Source organism: Dipodomys ordii, unplaced genomic scaffold (assembly GCF_000151885.1).
Source record: "Dipodomys ordii isolate 6190 unplaced genomic scaffold, Dord_2.0 Scaffold72, whole genome shotgun sequence".
NCBI lineage: Eukaryota > Metazoa > Chordata > Mammalia > Rodentia > Heteromyidae > Dipodomys > Dipodomys ordii.
Window position 1 is genome coordinate 8,979,228 of NW_012267288.1, and position 22,157 is coordinate 9,001,384.

The 22,157-nt window shown below is 36.7% G+C and overlaps 1 protein-coding gene across 1 annotated transcript in view; it reads left to right on the forward strand.

Annotated features, from left to right (window-relative positions):
- Positions 1-22,157, forward strand: part of Dock4 (dedicator of cytokinesis 4) — a 421,543-nt gene that overhangs the window by 234,554 nt on the left and 164,832 nt on the right. Inside the window, exons 9-12 of the mRNA XM_013024050.1 lie at positions 505-586; positions 1,782-1,842; positions 6,775-6,907; positions 10,877-10,965. Of these exons, the coding sequence (XP_012879504.1) occupies positions 505-586; positions 1,782-1,842; positions 6,775-6,907; positions 10,877-10,965 (365 nt within the window). The remainder of the gene's footprint in view (positions 1-504; positions 587-1,781; positions 1,843-6,774; positions 6,908-10,876; positions 10,966-22,157) is intronic.

Below are 22,157 nucleotides of genomic sequence, written 5' to 3' on the forward strand. Positions count from 1 at the left end.
ATCTGTTCATTTTCAGACAAAAGAAAATTCAAATTTTATTTCTTGGAACTAATATGTGTGTTTTCGATTAGAGACCTAGATAACTATGAAATATAAAGACATTTATTATTTTTAATTAAGGAAGATGATAAAATCGTGCAAATGTTAGGTATAAACACATGAAGCATCAAGCTGAGTGTTCTCATATTGTGCATTTGTTTCTGCTTTGGGGAATAAATAGCAATGGCATTACATGACATGGAAACCTAACCTGTTGCTTTAAGATTTAATTTTTTTGCAAGTGTGCAGCTGCAGCTTTATCAGTCTTATCAGAAGTGAAGCAAATCTTTATTGTCTTCCATAACCTCTTAATTCACAGAAGCAATTTTGACTTTACATAAAGGACCTAGCAAATGCTTACCTCAACACTTAAAACAATTAGAGCACAGAAAAATATTAGATATTTTTAATATTTATTTTTTAATATGAACTTTGTTTAATGTTAAACTGGTTTTTTTCTTACAGCGAGAGATTCTTCTTGAGACTGAACAGAAATGGGCTTCCCAAAGCCCCAGATAAACCTGAACGACATTGCTCTCTCTTTCTGGTAAGTGGGTCTTCTTTTACCCTTGAAGTGTATTCTCCATAATGTGCTTGTTGGTACTAATTATGAAAGAGCATAGTGAATTTTCTTGAACCTTGCAAATAAGTGCATCAATAACCAGAATTCCAGATGATTCCAATAATGATTACCTTTACTTTCTTTTTTTTTTTTTTCTTCATTTTTTTTTTTTTTGGTCGGTCATGGGGCTTGAACTCCGGGCCTGGGCACTGTCCCTGAGCTCTACAGCTCAAGGCGAGCGCTCTACCACTTGAGCCACAGTGCCACTTCCAGTTTTCTGGTGGTTTATCAAAGACAAGAGTCTCATGGACTTTGCTGCCGGGGCTGGCTTTGAACCACGGTCTTCTGATTTCAGCCTCCTCAGCAGCTAGGATTCCAGGTGTGAGCCACTGGTGCCTGGCTGCCTTTACTTTCTTTAGTGTATCATTGACCCTGTTTCATATAGTACATACATTGGAGTATTGTTAATCTTTATTATACCATTACCAAATTAAGCCAGTAGCATGAATCTCACATGACAGGGCCTATCTAGGATCTGCTTTATAGATGTTCAAGTTGGGGAGTGGTTTTACTTTTAAATGCTAATGGTGTAAAGTTGATTACTCTGGAATTTTAGAACCCAGACTCAAGCTCCATGGGTTCTACATTTCATATTTGGCCACCTGCCCATTATGCTATATAAAAAGTGTAGTGAAGATGGGCAGGAAAAGGAGGTTCACCTGCTTCAACCCATCTTCCAGAGTACAGATATGAGCCTTAGGTTTAAACAGGAAAACAATTTTGACCATGGGATGAAAAGTATATGGAATTGAACAGTCCCAGTCTGGATTTGAGACTGGTTTTCTTGAGGGCAGTTTCTTCTGTCCATCTTTGTAAAAATGTTATCAGTCCTGCCCTTTCTGAATTCCATCATGCTTCAAGGTGAATGACTCAAGAGCAAAGACAGATACAAAAATGGGGGCAGGGATGCCAAGCTATTCTGCTTTTTAATTTCTAGGTCCAAGTAAAACGTTAAATGAGTTTATTGATATTTTTAGAACAGGATTTGAATCATGTGCTTCCTTACAAATATCTAGTTTATCTTTGTCTTTTTTTCTTTTTGTGAAAGTAAAGCACTATTCTCTTCAAGGTACTGTGCAGGTTATGAATTTTAAAATAATCAGACTTCATTTCTTGGTAGGATTTGGGCAGCAGCGAGCTAAGAAAGGACATCTACATCACTGTGCACATTATCCGAATTGGTAGGTACAGCCATTGAGAAAAGTAGGTGAAAGGACTCTGTGGTACTTTTTGCTATTTGGAGCCAAATTTGAAAAGAAGCACAGGAGTTGAGAAATGTTCTCGAGCCTCTCTGACCTCACATAGTTCCTCCTTGTGCAGTTTAAATAGATTTTAGTCTCTCTCAATGTCAGTTAAGTACTGTGGTGTTTTATTTTGGTTTGGTGGGGACCTCCTAAACATATTTGATTCAAACATGTGTTTTTGTCTTTACATTTCAATAAGATAACATAAATTTTGGGAAGCTAAATTTCCTACAAGTTTATCTTCCTAATTGGAGAATGCTACAACACATTATCGAAGATTCTGCAGAGATTACAAGATACTGAATACTATGTTATTTTTTGACTTATATAATGCCATCAGCTTATTAAAGGGTTTGGGAAATCCTATAGAGAAAAATATACTTCTTCAACTTTGTTGACCTCAGATTTCCCAAAATATGATGTGAGCAGGAAAACTTTTATGTGATGCAGCATTTATTTACATCTTACAGAACACATTTAAGTTTTACAGTGAACTTGTTCAGTGGAGCAGAATACATCCCCTTATTTTTTTTCTACATAAATGCCTGTGAAAGCAGACCTTTTATAGCAGAGCATCTAGGTAAAATGAGGAATAGCATAGCCTGAGCAGTTTTGTATTAAGGCTACTCAGCTGTTGGAGATTTGGTTTCTACTTCCTTACTATCTGTACTGGAACCCTTCAGTCAAGTAATTAATAGCTTGCCATGCCATTCTATGAATTGAGCTTTTTTCTTTACTTTAGCCATTTATTTTGTATATACAGTAAGGAAGACAATAAAACATATTGTCATTCCAACATAGATTTTCATTAAAAATGTATTGTGAAAGCTGATTTTTTTTAACTTGGAGAATATACAAATACTTTATTTAAAAGTAAACTGTGGTTTTATTTATATTTTTGCTGGTTGTGGGGCTTGAAGTCATAGCCTAAGCACTCTCTCAGAGCCTTTTTGTACTCAAGGCTAGTGTTCTACCACCTGAGCCACAGTGCCACTTCTGGTTTTTTGAGCAGTTTGTTGTAGATACGAGTCTCATGGGGACTTTTCTGCCTGTGGCTTGGAACCATGGTCCTCAGATCTCAGCCTCCTGAGTAGCTAGGATTACAGGTATCAGCCACTGGCACCTGGCATGTTTGTCATTTTAATTGTTTGTCTTAAAAATACATACGCAAGAAAAGGATTGGAAAGAATCTTTTAAAATATTGGAAAAATCAGAACCTTTTGTTGCCATGTGCTTTTGCGATTAAAAAAAAAACAAAACACTCTGATCCTAAGATGGCAGGGGACCAGCTTGTTACTTTGTATTTCTTTGTTGTTGGTGTTTTATTTCAAATTTTTATTAGCAGTTGTTCTTGTGAAATGTAGTTTGGGATATCTTTATGTAAATATTACTAAAATGTACCTGGAAACTACTATAGTTTTGAAGGAAAAGTCAACTACTTTTTTTGCTTCCCAACTTTCTAATTACTGCCTGTAGGTTTGGAGGCTAGAAAGACTTAGAGCAGAAAATGAGCCCTTTTAGCCCTTGACCTTCACTTGCAGAGATATTACTGAAGCCAAGATCTGCCTTTCAAATGCTTGGCATTTGAGTAGTGATTGTAATTTTTAGCTTACAGATATTTGTGATCATTACATCCTCAGAATTAATGCTGTACCCATCCCTAGATGTAGTCAACTACTTCTCTGGAATTATTGCAAAACACTTAATAATAAACAAACACTTGCTGCTGCAATATTTTGAGACGAAGGAGAAACGAGATTACGGTAAAACACTCCATGAAAAGTTAAGACTTAAAAAAAAGAAAGGTTAAGACTTAGTCTGACAGCTTTTTTGATGAAGTGGAATTACAGAGTGGAAGATTGTTATCTAGTAGGGACAGATGCTTTTTGCTTTTTATAGAAAGTCCCTTGTATCTACTTTAGTGGGAAAGGGCATGCTAACCTCTCTGACTGCTGAAGACAGGAGCAGTGGTACCTTTGTTCTGGGAATTTATGCCCAGGTCTTTGATTTGGAAAGAAGGAAGGGGAAAAGAGAGGGTTAATGGTTTTATATCCCCTTCATCTCTTCATCCTCTGTACCTGCCCTTTTGACTTTCAACTGGCTTTTCAATGTTTTAACTCCCTACTTATGCTAAGAACATTTTCTTAGAAATCACAACGGAACTATGAATTCTCACTAGCGTTGGGAAGACAAAGGCTGGTATGAAATCATCTTTTTTGGTGTAGCATTTACACCACAATCTTGGTATCCCAGGCTGTGGTACCCACAGAGCCAGGAAGAAATGTAAAACTGTGTTTGAGAACAAGTAAGAAAAGAGGAGCTGGTGCTCAGTGAGAGAGCTTGCTGGAGGGTCCGCTTGGGTGATCTCTAGCCAGTCTCCCCAAGACACAAGTTTTTCTTTAGTGTAGTACTCGAGAAAGAGAAAGTTTCCAAAAGAATTAAAGAAAACAGAAGGCTGGTATGTGTGCAATGCCTTGTGTAAGCAAGGAAGTCAGAGCTGAAAGCATCCTTAGAAAAATCTTTTTCAGTTTTTTTTACTGATGAACTTCTTTTCTAATATTAACTCAAAAATTCTGCTCTCGGGAATCTGCTAATCATTTTGTCATCTTGCATATACAAATGATAAATGAGTAGTTTATAAAAACTTAAATCACGATATTGATAGAGATTATAATAAATAATTAGTTCTAATGAATTCTGTAGCGATACCAAAAATAGAGATGAATTGAACATTTTTTTAGTTTAACAAACAGACAAAGTTTCTTTTTCTCCTATACTTTTTTTAAAAAGATTTTTAAATTTTTATTGTGAAGGTGATGTAGAGGGGTTACAGTTACATAAGTCAGGTAATGAATACATTTACTTTGGAACCGTGCCACCATCTCCCTAATTCTTTCCCAGTTCCCCCAAATTCCAAATGTATAGTTCATTTCCAACATAGTGTCTAGTAGGTTTCACTGCTGGATTGGTTTACCCTTTGTCATACTGTTTCTGTGCTTCCCTCCCCCTCCCCAAAGAAGATAAACTTCTATAGAAGACAAAGGGTACAGAAATCAAAAACAATGACAAAAGGGGAAAAAGGCAAAGGAAAAAAAAGGTAGGAAAAAGAAACCACAAGCAATACAATAAAAAAAACTCTATTTCCATTCCTTGGAGTTCATTTTGATAATCATCATTTTATATGATCATATACATAGCTATTGAACCCTCACATCCTCTCCTAAGAATATCCTTCTTTGTTCTCACTGTGTGAATTTTTAGGCTGCTGTTTAACTAATCATGTCCAGGTGCAATTATTTGTCTTTTATATCCATTTGGTTTACTTGTAGAGTTATAGGCACATTCTAGTTATTACAAATGAGGGAAACTATGTGGCCTATGTTTCTTTGGGTCTGACTTACTTCACTTAGCATAATTTTTTACAAGCCTTTCCATTTCCTTATGAATGCATCAGTCATTCTTTCTGATGGATGCATAGAACTCCACTGAGTATATATACCACATTTTCTTGATCCATTCGTCCACTGAGGGGCATCTGGGTTAATTCCATATCTTAGCTATAGTAAACAATGCTGTAATGAAGATGCTTATACTGGTGGCTTTAGTGTAGCCTGGTATTGTTTAAATCAGTTCTTTAAGTAAAAATATAGTTGGTTGATTGATCATCAAATTTAAATATAACATTATAAAATAATTTATAGCCAGAATATTAAGATGATGTAGATTATAATTTATCCATGGAATATAGCATTATGTCATAAGACAATTGTATTTCAGGTATTATATTTCAGATATATTTCATGTATTTCATAAGACTAAAAAGTAACTGATGTCCATTTTTTAATTTTGATTCTAACCATGAAATAACAGGTTTTCAAGCTTCTATTTATATGCCTTTCCCTTAAAGTGATGTATTACAGAAGTAGTTTATCTTTGTTACTGATGAAAGAAAACAAAATTACATATTGCCCTCTTTATTTTTTTTCTATTTAGCATTTGATTTTGGAAGTGGTAGAGACTTCCTGAGGTGATATAGAGTCTCGCTTAAATGGAAACAATTTATGGACCTGTTGGTGATCATATAAAGACAAATTTGCACACCTTTCCCCCAATATTATCTTGTTGTATTCCAGTTCCAGCATACTTTGTATTCTTGGTCTCCAACATAACTCATTGAAAATAATAGTAAGCTGAGCATTGGTGGACCATGCCTATAATTGTAGCTACTGAGGAAGTTGAAACCTGGAGAATTGCATTTCATAGCCATCCAAGGCTTAAAAGTAGGCAAAATCCCATCTTCAATTAACCAGCAAAATTCTGGACTGGAGATATAGCCCAAATGATAGAGTGCCAGTTGTAAGCAAGAGAGCCAAACAAGAGCTTCCAGCCTTGATTTCAAGCCTTCCTATTGTCATAATGAAATCATGTATCAATATATTTAAAATATGTGACAAAATCATGTCTGTAATGGAATGAGTTTTAAATCCTTACAGGAGCATACTCCAATCACATATACTCATTACCTCTTATATTGTCAGAATCTCCTATGCTCCCTTTCTTTCCTTTTTTTGCAGTACTGAGGTTTGAACTTAGGACCTCACACTTGTTAAGCAGCACTCTACTACTTGAGCCTCTTTACCAGCTCCTCCTTGGTTTGTTTATTTTCAAGACAGTTTTTATAACCAGGTCAATGCAGACTGCAGTCCTCATATTTGTGCTTTTCACTATATCGTTGTGATGACAGGCATACACTACCACACCCACTATGGTTCCCCAGTAGCTTGGGATGACAGGAACATAGCACTGCATGTCTCTAAGGTGTTTGTAATCAAATATTTCCATGTTTATGTTTGCTTTTTAATTGGACAGGTCGAATGGGAGCTGGAGAAAAAAAGAATGCCTGCAGTGTCCAGTATCGGCGACCCTTTGGCTGTGCAGTCCTTAGTATTGCAGACCTGTTAACAGGAGAGACAAAAGATGACCTTGTCCTGAAAGTGTACATGTAAGAAACATCCCATGTAGGGATTGAGGGGAAGGAGGTTGCTACATATGAATCTGGTCTGGATTAATGCTTCTTTATTTGGAGATTGAAGAACAAGGGGAACAAGGAATTGTTGAATTTGAATACTTTTTCAAAGGCCAGTCATCTGTAGATTTGCTAAAAAGGAGCCTACATCACATTGTTTGTCAGGGGAATTAAGAAATTAAAAACTGGCTACAAGTATACTCAGTGGCAAAGTACTTGCCTAGCATGTGAGAGGCCCTAGGTTCAATTACCAGTACTGTATAAAAGGAAAAATACAAGGTAGCTGGGCTTATTGGCCCATACTTCAAATCCCAGCAGTTAGGAGGCTGAAGCAGGAACATTAAAAGTTTGAAGCCACCCTGGACTACATATCAAGACTCTGTCTTAATCAGTCAATCAATAATAAAGCTAAAGAATACAGACAGTATAATGATCAGGTAAATCATTGGCTATATAGAATACCTCCATTGAATTTATAAGTCTAATACGTCTTAAACTTCAGACAATTAATTTGTACTCCAAAAGTAGAGAGATTACTTTTTTATGAGTAATTTAGGAGAGCAAATTAATCCTATATTCCATGTATCAGTTTTTCCTGACATGCTGTAACAAGGTAATACAAACATCATGGCCTAAACAAGAGAGTTTTCTTCCACCATTTTGCAGGCTAAAATCTGACGTCAAGGTGTTTGTTGGCTGTTGGTGCCCTCTGAGGGCTCTGAGGGAGAATCTGCTCCAAGCCTGTCTGGCCTTAGTGCTTTTTTTTGGCAATCTTTGATGTTCCTTAGTACCTGCCTTCACTATTACAAAGCAGACTCCTTGTGGTATCTCTGTGTAGATTTCACCTTTGTACGACACTGTTATGTTGGGTAGAGGCCCACCCCCAGTGGCCTTGTTCTAACTTGATTGTCTCTGTAAATATCCTTTTCCCAAATAAGACCACTTCCTAAGCTTCTAGACTTTAGGACTTTATCTTTTAGTGGGTATACAGTTCATCCCATAATATTAACAAGAAAATCACTTATTTGAACCAACCCACCCACACAACCTCCCCCTGGTTTGAAGTGAGAGATGGACAGTACTGTAATGTCATCAGAGCAGACCCATTAGATTGTCCACAGTCCTGGTTTGAGGCCCACACTGCTGGTCTCTTCCATGAGGAAATTTGCTTTCATCTTTTATTCCACAGCTTGTGTGGAAAGATACAACATATGCCACTAGTGTTTTCAAACATCATGATAGTACAACTGGGCCATTGCCTACGGGATACATACTTTAAATTGCTTTGTGACCGCTGCTGCAGGGTTTCATGGATTTATCTACTTTCTACCCAATGGGACCTCTGCAAGCACATTTGGTAATTAGTCGACAAAGATTTATCTATAGCCACTGGTTTATGACTGCAAATGTTGTAATCTTGTTAAGATGGATAAGATCAATGACCTTCATTGTAAACTTGAACACACTTCTTGAACCTAGTGGGTTTGGTTTTTTCTCTTCTGAATTATCTGTTAGCCTTTATTTTTTTAAGGGTTGGATTTGAAATCTACTGTGAAACTGTTGTCAAACTCTGTTGGTAGTCATAAATATAACTTGTTTAAAATAATGATTTTGTCAGTCACTGGTGGCTCACACCTGTAATTCTTAACTATTCAGGGGAGGCTGACATCTGTAGATTGTAGTTTGAAGCCAGCCTTGGCAGAAAAGTGCCAGAGATTTTTTTTTATCTAATTAACAAGCAAGCAAACAAACAAACCTGGAAGTGGAGGTATGGCTTGAGTATTGGAGCACCAGCCTTGAAAGGAAAGCAACCTGTAGACATGACTGTCCAACTCTAGAGCTTGAGGCTCTCAGATGATCAGATTGTTTTTTCATGGTTATTATGCCAGGTGTGAGTGGCCACTGGGGTAACAGAGAGGCTGACAATGACATGCAGGGCCCTTAGTGATTCAGCCAGCTGAAGAGGACCTCTGCTTGTGGGAGATACTCTCTTGTAAAAATAAATTGTGCTATTCTTTGTAGTTTTTTTTTTTTTGGTCTGGCTCCCCACCCCACCCCCCTTTCAGCATCAAATAAGGTTCTGGGTAATTCTTCCTAAAGAGAAATGCCTTAAAAATGCCAATTCAGCAAGTTGTAAAGAAGTTTCCAGAGAATACAAACGAGTCAAAGCACTCACTGCACAGTTGGAAGGAACTATGAATTTAGGAAATGCTGTGTATACTTTAATCCTAGCACTTAGGAAAGTGGGGCAGGAGGAGGATCTTAAGTTCAAGGCCAGCCAGGGCTACAAAGTAAAAAACCCATCTCAACAAAAAGAAAAAAATCAACATGTTAGGAAAACTAGTCAGAAAAAAATTTAGAAGTGTTTTCTGTTTGTTAGTACAATAGAGTCTCTAACCCAATTGGGATTCATGTAAACTAATAAATATCTTGTCTGAAACTGAAGGCACTAATATCACCCTCATTAGGAGTTGGGGATTCTGTTTGTTTTTTGTGACAGAATCTTACTGTATAGCACACATTCACCTCAGAAGTGCAGTCTTCTTGCCTCAGCCTCCTAAGTGATGGGATTACAGGTAATCTCCAGTTTTCTTAAAGCATACGTTCTGGCGTCAATTAGCTATTTCGTAGAAAGCAAGCCTTCTTCCTACCCCGTTTAACTGAAATAAAACAAGAGGTGGCATGTACTAAGTGGCAATGTAGTCTCATAATTAGTCAAGTAGGAGGCCTTGTTCCATCTGAATTCCAATCTTCTACACTCAGGGCTCAGTTGAAAATAATCTCTGCCATATTCATCCTGGAAAAGCCTGTGATAATAAAATAGACAGGTATATAAGCTAGTAATTGTGAGCTATCTGCCTCAAACATGATTATCACTAGGAAAAGAAAGCTCTACTGTGGAATATTTGGATCAATGGTACATAGAATCTTGAAATTCTAGACTCTTGGGAAGAAGCATTTCTGGCTTGTTAGGGATCATAGCAAATTTACAAATATGCCTAAATGATAGAAGTTCTCCACAACCTAACTAGAGGAGTTGTAATAGCAAATACAGTCTTTTATGTGTCATCAGGAATCCCCAGTCAGAGGAACATTCATATCTCCAATTGTTCAAAAAACTTAAGGGACATTAGATATCAATTAGCCTAAATACAGTTCTGATTTTACACACACACACACACACACACACACACACACACACACACACGGATTACACCATGTAAACAAACATAACATGAGCTAGCTAAATAAAGAGGTACCAATGACTGTAAGCGTAAGAAGGTAGAGCAATGCTATTCTCTCAGACATGAAAAATCTGAGTAGTTTTGTGACTGTTTGGTACACCATGCCAGATTTTTTCCAGTGTAAGCTGAATTAATAAATTTCATTTTGCTTTAATTTGTTGCATTTTCATGCTAGCCAAATCTGGCCATGTTACAGAAGTCAGAAATGCTCTAATGAGAACCAATATTTATTGAACATTGAATATAAACAAGGCATTATCCTAATACATTTAATGTTCTTTAGTACATTACCACTACTATATCACAACATACATACAAAAAGGGAAAATAATTTATCCAAAGAACATAAAGAAGAGTAAGATGTTTGCTCTAGGGCTTTGAACTCAGTCTGCAGGGCCTTTCATTGTTCTCTTTGGCATATTTTCTATTTTGGGAACCACTTGTAACCTTCGAATTGTTTGTCCTAGCTACCTCTGTCACGGGGTAGGTGGTCTGACATTATCAAGTATGGATGTTCCAGCGTATTCTTAGAGCAGCCATGCTGAAATGTAACAGTTGTTTGTAGTGAATTGTTGGAAACTCCAAGGAGCTTTGGGAAGTACATTCTGGTGGGTCTATCCAAAAGAACTGGTGTGTTCTTCAGGTCATTGCTTGATCTTTATGTATCATTAAAGATAACTAAGTGATAATGTTTTCATAGGTGTAACACAGAGAGTGAGTGGAACCAAATCCATGAGAACATTATCAAAAAGCTGAATGCACGCTACAATTTGACTGGCTCCAATGCAGGTGAGTGTGTGTGGCGGGCTGGCCTTTTCTGTTTTATTTCAGTTCTTCTCATTTATCTGTGTGACAAGGAAATGGTCAGTCCTTATTTTTTCCCTTTTTCTCTTCACTTCCTAACTTTTAAAATGCTCAGTAAACTGCTTATAGTTATAACTCTGTATTTAAAAAATGCATTCCAGAGCCGGGTGCTGGTGGCTCACGCCTGTAATCCTAGCTACTTAGGAGGCTGAGATCTGAGGATCGCAGTTCAAAGCCAGCTCAGGCAGGAAAATCCATGAGATTCTTACCTCCAGTTAACCACCAGACAACTAGAAGTAGAGCTGTGGCTTACAGTGACAGAGCACTAGTCTTGAGCAAAAGAGCTCAGGGACAGTATCTAAACTCTGAGTTCAAACCCCAGGACCAACCAAAAACAAACAAACAAACAACAAACAAACATGCATTCCATTTTGGTTTGAAACAAAGAAACAGATCCTTCCTTTTGCATTGCTACTAAGTCTTGAGACTTATAAATGGAAAGTTAAAAAAGTGCAAACATGCCTGAGTTTGTGACTGTTGAAATAGATTTGATAAATGGAAATATATCAGGAAGGTGAAATAAAAATAGTTTGCTTGTCAATAGCTGTCTGTGAGTAGAGACAACATTATACTGGATTATAGACATTCAGGTTCACATATTGAAGTAGACCACTGAGGACAGTGATGCTGAGTCTGGCGTCATATAGAGAAAATGTATGTGTACTTGTTCAGAGAGGAGCTGAAATACCGTATTCCACTATAAGCTGTATGTAATGCATGGTGTACACTGTTATAGTACAGTGACAATGTACCATACAGTACACTATATAAAGGAAGTGCAGAAATATGTATACAAGTATGTATGTTATATGGTGATGTTTTTAAGTTTAATGGCAAAAATTTAGTGAATATTCTTTATGCTCTGTCCACTGAAACTGAGGCAAAATAATAATGAACTTATATGCTTTAATTGCCATAAAACAACTTCAGATTCAATAAGCTGCTATTTAAAATGGATGGCTTGTTTTGAGGAGAGTGATTTTTTTGGTAGATTTAAAAAAATTACCTTTAAGTAGTATAAAGGAGTTGCTATTCAACAAAGCAGTTTATGAATACAATGCAATCTTTTTTTGGGGGGTAGGGGTGGAGGGTTAATCGTGGAGCCTGAACTCTGGGCCTGGGCGCTGTCCCTCAGCTCTTCAGCTGAGGGCTAGGACTCTATCACTTGAGCCATAGCACCACTTCCGGCTTTTTCTGCTCATGTGGTGCTGAGGAATCAAACCCAGGGCCTTGTGCATGCAAGGCAAGCACTCTACCACTGAGCCACCTTTCCAGCCCCTACAATGCAATCTTGATCAATGTCACCCCTTTCTTTCATCATTCTCCCCCTCCCAAAACCACCCCTTTTCTCAGTTTTCTTAATTTTATAAGGTAAACATTGAGTTTTATGACTCCCCAAGGGAAGGGATTTTTAAACATCATGAATATAAGGGTTGTTTTTGTTTGTTTGTTTAATGAGAATCCAACTTCATGCAACAAATGGAACCAGAATTTAAATTCAGAACACCTTTTTTCAGACTTAGGTTTATTTTGCTAGGCCAAATCATTCATGGAGAGAAAGTACCTACCCATAAAAGCTGTGTGGTTCAGTCCAGTAAACGCCATGAATGTCTCCATCTCACGTACATTGCAGCACTTCAGGCAATGAAGTGTGGTGAGCTCAGCTTCCCATTTGTACTTCCAGGAGCTAGGAAGGTGATTTGGGTTTTATCTGATATACTTGATTATTTGCTTTGGGACAAAGTTTTTTTTTCCTTTTTCTTTTTGTTGGTGATGGGGCTTGAACTCTAGGCTTGAACGCTGTCCTTCAGCTCTTCAGCTTAAGGCAAGCTTTCTACCACTGTAGAAACTGCCATATTTGCTTTCTAGCTCTTTTCCTCTAAGAGAATAACAATGTTGATTATATATGTACCAAGTGGTTTAACTTTAATATATCTCAATAATATTGAAGAGCTACTACTTTTTAAGTTATCTTTTCAAACTCTTTGACTTCTAGCCAAATCCAGTAGTTCTGTTCTAATCTCTAGTGTTTATTGATTTCACAAACCATTATTTGATCATTAAATAGACCTGTGAGGCTCCCATTCAGGAGGCATTGGCCATTAAACTATAGACAGGAATCTATTACGCACTTGTCACTATAAAAATGTAAAACACTCTATAAACATTTTCCCCTTGATTATTTGATAAAGGGGTAACATTGTAGCAATATTGGGCTAAATAAAATACATTATCAAAATTATTTTATTTTTACCTTTCTAATGTGGAAAGTAGAAAGCTTTAAATTGAAAGTTAACTCACATTATTCTTCTATGGGACAATGCTGATCCAGACACAATTTATAAGATAATCATTTCCTATGAGTCATCTCACACCTCCCAGACAAATTCATTGTACTTTGCTCCTTTCTTTCTACCTAATAAATGTGAATGGGAGAGTCTGTAATTTGTTCTTTCTTATTGAGCATCCTGTTGCTCTTAATTTGGTTTAATTTGCTAAGTGAATGAATAATGGTGAAAACAACCCCGGCTCTCTGACTTCTCCCATGTTTCCCCTGACTTTCCTACTGTTACAGATGCCATCTTCACTAACCAGGATGTGTTGGACTCCTGCAATACATATTTTCCTCAGATAACTCCTTGTGGATCCCCAACCCTTTCCCCTTGTGAATACATTTCATGGATTTTGTGAGGTTATTTGAAAATAGCAGTGGCCAAACTCTTACTTTTAACATTGTGGTGATGGTCTTGATGATGGGCTTTGATTTATATCCTCATATAGCTTTATTCTTTATTTGATCTTTGTACTTGGAGTCCTCTGTTGGAGTCAGGGATACACTTAAACCAAACTACAAATTTATCTCTGCTTAAAGTAATGAAAAGCTTCATCTCACAGATTAAGATGGTATTTATGAGTTTTGCTTCTGTAAGGAAGATATCCTGAGTTTGAATCACACTGTCCCTGGGATAACAGAAGTATCATCTTCTAATGGTCATGGGGAGGATTAAAAGAAAATTAATGCAAAGCACTTACTATGAGATTTATGATTTATGCATACATATTTAGTATGTATAGCCAATATTAGCTGCTTATATTGTTTACTCACTTTGATTCTATCATGTGGAATATTCTATTCTTTTCCTCTTAAGTTACCTGGCTTCACTTTTTTTTTTCCAAAATGGAATCCTGATTTAATCTTTCTAATGAAGGCCTTTAGAATAATTCAATATAATAAAATATAATGGAGGGCTGGGAAGGTGACTCAGTGGTAGAGCGCTTGCCTTGCATGCACGAGGCCCTGGGTTCGATTCCCCAGCACCACATAAGCAAAAAGAAAAAGAAAAAAAAAGCTGAAAGTGGCACTGTGGCTCAAGTGGCAGAGCGCTAGCCTTGAGCTGAAGAGCTGAGGGACAGTGCCCAGGCCCAGAGTTCAAGCCCCACGACCGGACCCAAAAACAAAACAAAAAATAAAATAAAATATAATGGAATAATACAACCTGGCTTGCAGATAGGTTGGATTATTAGATTGACCCCTATTATACTTTCTTATTCTCCATAAAGATCTGATGGCTAAAATATTTTTCTGGGTTCTTTTAACTTAATTGCTTATTGTCCTTTTGATTCCATATGTTAACTCTAGGCAGAAGGAGAGTACACAGTCAACATCTATGTGACTTAGCCTCCCTGGTCCTTACCTGATTCCTCCTAGTTCTTTCAAGCCACAGCTTACCCAAATCTAAGCCCCATCACTATGTAATACACAGTTCTGCTTCAGAGAGATAAAGCTTAGAATGAAACTTAAAAAATAAAGCCAGCTGCCTGTGGCTCACATCTATAATCCTATCTACTCAGAAGGCTGAGATCTGAGAATCGAAGTTCAAAGCCAGAGTAGGAAAGTCTGTGAGACTCTTCTTCTCCAGTAAACTACCCAGAAAAAGCCAGAAGTAGCACTGTGGTTCAAGGGCCTACAGTGCTAACCTTGAGTGAAAGGAGCTCAGGAACAGTGTTCAGGCCCAGAATTTAAATCTCGGGACCAGCAAAAAAAAATTAATTAATTAATTAAAAACATAATAAAACTTTTGCTCTTCCCACCAAAGTACTATCCTTTAGTCTTGCTGTGTCACCATCTTCTCCTCTTGTTCTGTCCCCTTTTTGAGGAAAGGCAGTTATAAGCCCAGGTAACATACTAAGTAGGAGACTCCTTAATGACTTACTCAAAAATAGTTAAAGAAGCAAGATTATCAGAACTTGAAATGGTAAATTAAGGTGCCTAATGTTTAGCTATAACAATGGTTAGAAATGTTCACTTTCACTGTTTTTTCTTCATTAAATGGAAGCAGTTCAGCCAAACATTTTCAAGACAATTGAGTTTACTCTGAAAATTCCTGCTTTGTTTTTTGTTTGCTTTTTGCTTTTTTTTCCTGCTTTCTCTCGTTATTCTTTGGTCATGCGTACCAAAAACAGAAGAAAAGAATAACTTTAAAATTACTTTGAAACAAATTTCCCCAGCTAATTTCCAGACCTTCTATGCTTCATTGATGTCCTCTCAACTCTTGGAGTTGTAATCTTGGCTGATAATAAAGGGCTTCATCTAGTTACCCGGTCTTTTCCCAATCTTATCTAATACTCAAATTGCAAAGGGAAGTTAACCACTATCTACATTGAGTTTGATACCAGGAGAAAATGACAAGCAGTCTATTTAATTTTTAAAGTAAAAAATGAATTATAATATCTCTCTATAGTTAGATTTTGTTAGGTTAAGATATTTGAAATCTTCAAAGCTGTTTAATAAGGGAATTTTAAAGTCAAGGAAGCAATCTTGTAAGAATTTGAAATTCTAAAAATACCCATTCAGACAGATCTGGTTTAGATTTATTGAGCAAATGGTTGATTTAAATGTCACCTCTGGTAGATACCAGTTGAATTCTAGGAATGTGACTGCCAATATGACTTGCTGAGGCAAATTTAGTTCCCAGACTTGAGGTGAAGTGTGTAAAAATCATTGGCATTGGTTCAGACTGTTCAGTATAACCTAAGAAATTGAAAATTCTTTCCATATCATTTGTGTATTTGTGAAATATTCTAATAGTTTTAACCATGCAGTTTAGAATGAGAAAAAATGGTATTTGCTCATCAGGTAGCTTTCTAAAATCTTTATTAATAATAGTGTATGTGGTTATGTTCCTTCCACTGTATTTTTTAACTTTCCCATATTTAAAGGAATCACCTTGATGTGGAGACTACAGTGTATAAGAAGAGCAATTCTATTGTATTCAGAAAGTGTACTCTCTTTATTTGGCTACAGTGAAGGGAGACTTTTAAACTATTAGGTTTTATTTTTGTCTTTTAAAAATTTGATACACATGCTAAGGTAGTCTTGGCAAGCTAAAAAGAGTTGGTATAAATGAAATGTAGCACCCCTTGGTTTTGAGCATTTTATTTGAAACTTTGCTTTTTCATAACATGTAAAAGCAGTGCTTATTGGCAGCACCTGTTGGGTAGAAATATGTTAATGTCCTTCTTGGTTTCAGAATTTACTGATTTGTTATTGTTCTTATTGTTTTGATATTACTGTGGTTTGAACTCAACTGTCTTGCCCTTGATGGCAAGCACTCTTATTATGTGAGCCACACTGCCAGCCTAGAATTTCCTAATTATTAAACTACAATCTCTTTTAAGAGTTTTTTGTTTGTTTGTTTGTTTTATCAGTTGTTGTGACTAAATTCAGAGTCTGGGCACTGTCCCTGAGCTTTTGTGCTCAAGGCTAGTACTCTACCACTTTGGTTAATTGGAGATAAGAGTCTCACAGAATTTCCTGCCAGGGCTGGCTTCTAACCTCAATTCACAGATCTCAGCCTCCTGAGTAGCTAGGATTACATAGCCATGATCCACTAGTACCCAGCTAAAGTTTTTTTAATAGTCAACTAAATTCGCTTACAAAAAAGTTGGAAGAATATTGTAGAGAAACACTAATTTTTCAAAGGTTAATATTTTACTATATTAACTTTTTCTTCTCCCCCCAGATCCACATACACAGACATAGACACACACATACACACACAAGTTCACTTCAATATTATTGAACTAATATAATTCTTAAGGATTATATCAATGCTTCTAACTTGTGTGTATATGTGAGTACATATATACTCACATATACACATGTATATCATACATAGATATATGCATTTCTTTTCCTGAACTGCTTAGAAACCAATTGCTGACATGATAGCTCTCTCATTTCAGGACATGGAACCTAAACAAAGTACAGTTGCCAAAATCAATAAATTAATGTCAATATTACTACTATTATTACTATTTTCTGGCCTGTAGACCTTAATCTAATGTTCACAGTCTTCTCAGGTTTTATATAATAAAAGAAAACCCAGACTGTAAAAACAAGTGCTTGTTATCTTTTTGGTTTCCTCTTTTCAAGACCCTTCTTGAAGGGTCTTGAATAAATAACAGTGAATATAGTTCAAACTATGATACTAAATGACACTCTAAGGTATTTTTAAAGCTATCCATGACATTTAAGAAAAAACCTTACCACCAAATTATAAGTGAATGGAAGCAGTGATTAGAGATGAATATAACTTTCTAAAGGACTTATTTTTTTCCAGTTCTGATATGAACTAGGAATACTATTTCAAAGATTTTTTTCCATATACAAAAGTACACAAGCACCTCAGTAAATGAAAAAATATATATAGTGAATTATAGTAATATATGCTATCTTGTGTGTGTGTCCGGCCTGAACTCAGCTCTTCAGCTCAAGGCTAGCGCTCTACCACTTGAGCCACAGTGCCACTTCCGGCTTTTTGTTTTTTGCTTATGTGGTGCTGAGGAATCGAACCCAGGGCCTCATGCATGCAAAGCAAGCGCTCTACCACTGAGCCACCTTCCCAGCCCCAAAATATGCTACCTTAATAAAGGGAAAATATTATCCAAAGTCCATGGAAATGACCCTAGAACAAAAAAGACAGGTTTACAAAGGAGGCGCTTTCAGGTTTATTAATGTGAGTTTTATGTGACCTAGGAAGCCTTCTTTCGAAGATGGAGATTTGAAGAAGCAGTTAAACCTCAATGTTTTTATAGTATAGTGAGTTTAATGAAGAATGGCAACTTACAGAGGAATATAATGGGATCAAATACATGATGTAATGATATAAAAGACTGTGAGAAACTGAGCAAAGCCTATTTATTGGTTCAAGTTCTGCTCTGCTAGACTCTTGTAAGTGATAGAGCTGTCCTTCACCTCTGGGTATAAGGAAAGCATCTCTTGTATGAAGGTGTTCAGACCTACTTTAGAGAAGAGCAAGGGAAGCTCAAGGACTATCTCTTGCATGTGATAGCTCTCAAAAGACTGAGTTTTGCAAGATGCCTTATCTTAGGGTACCATGTTCTGAACACCACCATTAGGCTTTCTATACAATTTTACACACTGGTTTGCAGTCTGCAGATTCCAGTGTGCTTCATATTTTGGGAAGAAAAATACAAACAGGTAATAAATAGGAACAGTAAAAATGAACAAGCACACAAAACCTTTTTTACTCTTGACATAATCCTTAATATATGCCACTGAAATGTTGATATCCTAAATCAAACTAAATATAAAGCTTAAAGGTGAAAACCACCCCTAGTCAAAAAGGAAATGTTAATTCCTTCTGAATAGACTCCAATCCTAAAATTACAGCTTCCACTGAGTATGTGTGGGCTTTTTTCCAGCTCTGCTCTCTTTTCTGAATAATATTCAATGAAAGTAAATAATTTTGGTTGTCTCTTCTGTCATCACATTTAATGACTCATATGTACTAATATATTGTTTGAGTCTTACTTTCTCAAAAACTTGTAGGCTAGCCACTTCTTCAGCGAAAACATGAAAACATTCCCAAAACTTTGAGATTTAAAATGAGGCGATCTATGGACCAGTAGTTACAATCAAGATTATTTGCTCATGCTTACTGTTTTCTTTATTCATTAGAAGGTAGGCATTCCAAAGGATATGCTTACCCACTTCAAAGATCTTCAGGAAGTGATTTTCAGAAAATGATCTTAATGTCAGGTAATTTGAATTCTCCTCATGGATGCCAATCAGAAATTCTTTAAGAGTTTATTTACTTTAAGGAAACAGGAATAGGCATATTCACAAAATTCAGTAATACAATTGTAAAGCCAGAAATCAGGTGTGACAATTACAAAAGAATTATATTCTTTTTTTATTCTTATTTTCTCCATGAGTTATGTGACAATTTAAGTTTCATTTTATTATCATTACTTTAAGTAGTTGTACAAAGGAGTTGCCACTTACCAAAGCAGTTTATGAATACAATGTTTCTTGATCAATCTCACTTCTTCAGAGTGATACTTTTTATTCATCTGTGCCTCCTCCTTCTTCCTACCCTTCTCCTCTTTTCTCTTCTCTGGTTCATTTTATTCATCTTTCCTTTCTCCCCTTGCTTTCTCTCTTCTCTCTTTTTCCTGTATTCATTTAATTCTTGCTTTTCATTTTAAATTGGCTTTCAAAGTACATCAGAAAATACATATCCAGATTTGACCAAGTACCATTAATAGCATAATTCCTGGCTCTGCAAGATGACAGTGTTAAGAAAGATAGCTGTCACTTTGGTAATCTTATTCTTCTGGGTACAGGCTTTTAGCAAGTTGTCCCCTGCCATCTTGGAATAAGAACAGTACTGTTGGTGTTCCTCTGTTGTCATCTTGATTTCATTTCTACATTCCACTCTCTTCTTGTTGGCCCGACTTTTGCTTCATGGACTCCTTTTTCAACAGTGTTATCTCGCCTGATAACATGCCTTCTAGACATTTGGTTTCCTTTCTTTCCTCTGCTCTAGGGACCTGGAGAGCCTCCCAGTACAAATACCAGATCTAGCTAGGACTTTACATCTTGGTGAGCAAGATGTACCTCTGGAAATTTTCTCTGGTTCTGAGTTAGCCCAAGTATGCTATATAGTTTCTAGGGTATTTATTTAAAAAGTCATTTATGTTATAGATACAAGATGCAGCATTCTAGTGCCTGAAGCAAAACTTAGATGATTGGTTAACTTTGTAAGTGAAGCTCGTACAATAGAAGTAGTAAGTCTTTTTTTAACTGTGTTGATATTAAATATATAGGTAGATTAAAGTATCTATCTATCTATATATTAGAAATCAATAGATTTTACTTAAGGTAATTATTTAAATATTCTGATAACCATCTAGCAACCATATTTAGAGGTTTAACTGACAGCTCATGATGTTGACAATTTTGAAAGCCAAGCTTAGAAGTGATATCAATTGTATATTGTTCACAACCCTTCTACATAGTATATATGAACTGCTAATAAACAATAAATAGTTGTGCTTCAGACTTGTATCCTAGCTACTTAGGAAGCTGATATCAGTAAGATCACAGTTTGAGACCAGCCCAGATAAAAAGTTCATGAGTATCCCACATCAACCAATAAAACCTGGATATATTGGTGCATACCTGTCATCCAAGCTCCAATATAAAAACATAGGAAAAATAAATGAAAGAATTCCATGCTAGGCCAGCAAAGGCATAATGCAAAAATGTGTTAAAAAAATAATCCACACATAGTCTGGGAAGGTGGCTCAGTGGTAGAGTGTTTGCCTTGCATGCATGAGGCCCTGCGTTCAATTCTTTAGCACCACATAAGCACAAAAAAGCCAGAAGTGGTGCTATGGCTCAAGTGGTAGAGTGCTAGCCTTGAGCAGTGGAGCTGAGGAACAGTGCCAGGCCGAGTTCAAGCCCCACAACCAGCAAAATAATAATAATAACAATAACAACAACAACAATAACACAAAAAAAGGCTGAAGATGTAACTTAAGTGATATAGTGCCTACCTAGTTCATGCTCCAGTACTGCCAAAGAAAGAAAAATAGATTTTATTTTTCTACAGAAGATCAGTGTGAGGAGCAAGAGCACCCTGCTCCAAATTGAAACAACCATAGCTACTTTAAAACAGAATTAAAATCTTGAACATTTTCTAAGAGGATACAACCAATGTAGAGATATGCACTCACTAATGACTAATTACTAAACCAACCTTCTTCTTCCTGCCTGCCTGCCTCAGCTCAGCATGCTAGAGACAGTTCCAAGCAGGTGTGTCTTGGGGATCCTATCCCTTAACATAGATCCAAGTCAAAGAAAATGACATCTGACTAGAAAAGGATGGGTTGCCTTCTTTTGTCATCTGTATAACCTCAGAGATGTCGGGGCTACACTCTTAGAAATGTGTCTGAAAGGCTAGAGGCTCCCTTCCTCTAGACAACCTGCACACATAGTGCAGAGCTTCTGCTTCAGGTACAAAAGGCTGAGAACATTGGGCACAGATTTTCTTCACCCTTAAAGTGCATGTTAACATTTTAATCATCACATGATGCATTAGGAGGCAGGGCCTTCAGGAGATAACTATAGATGGTGAGAGATGGAGAGGGAGACTGACATTAGTTCTCTTATAGAAAGAGGCCCTTAGAGAACTCACCTTTTTCCATAATGAGAAGACAGTAGGCTGAACCAGAACAGGATCCTCTCCAGAATCCAACCATTATGACAGCCTGACCTCAGACTTCCAGTCTCTTGAACTGTAAGAAATAAACTTGGATTGTTTATAAGCTCCACTGATCTTAGCATCTCAAACTGACTGAGTCATTGCTCTAGTCCAGTACCTTGCTCATGAAGAAGTGACATCATTGCACAGAAGTAGGCCTTCATACCTGCCTATTGCACTGGAAAAATGGTTCCGAAAGTTATCCCAGAGGGACTGAAGTCCTTAAATAGATAAAACTGAGAGCTCTCTTGAAAGAAACTTATTGAAAAGAGCCCAGAGACATTCAAACTGATGTGTACTCTCAGCAGTTAGGAAGATTTTGGAAAAAAGAAACACAGAAGAAAAATGAACAGAATCTTAGGGACGTCTTAAAGCACACAAACATAACACATACGAAGAATACCAGGCATAATAAAAGAAATGCAAATCAAAACAACATTGAGATACCACCTCACTCCAGTTAGAACGGCAAAAATCAAGAACTCTAACAACAACAGATGCTGGAGGGGATGTGGACAGAAAGGAACCTTACTTCATTGTTGG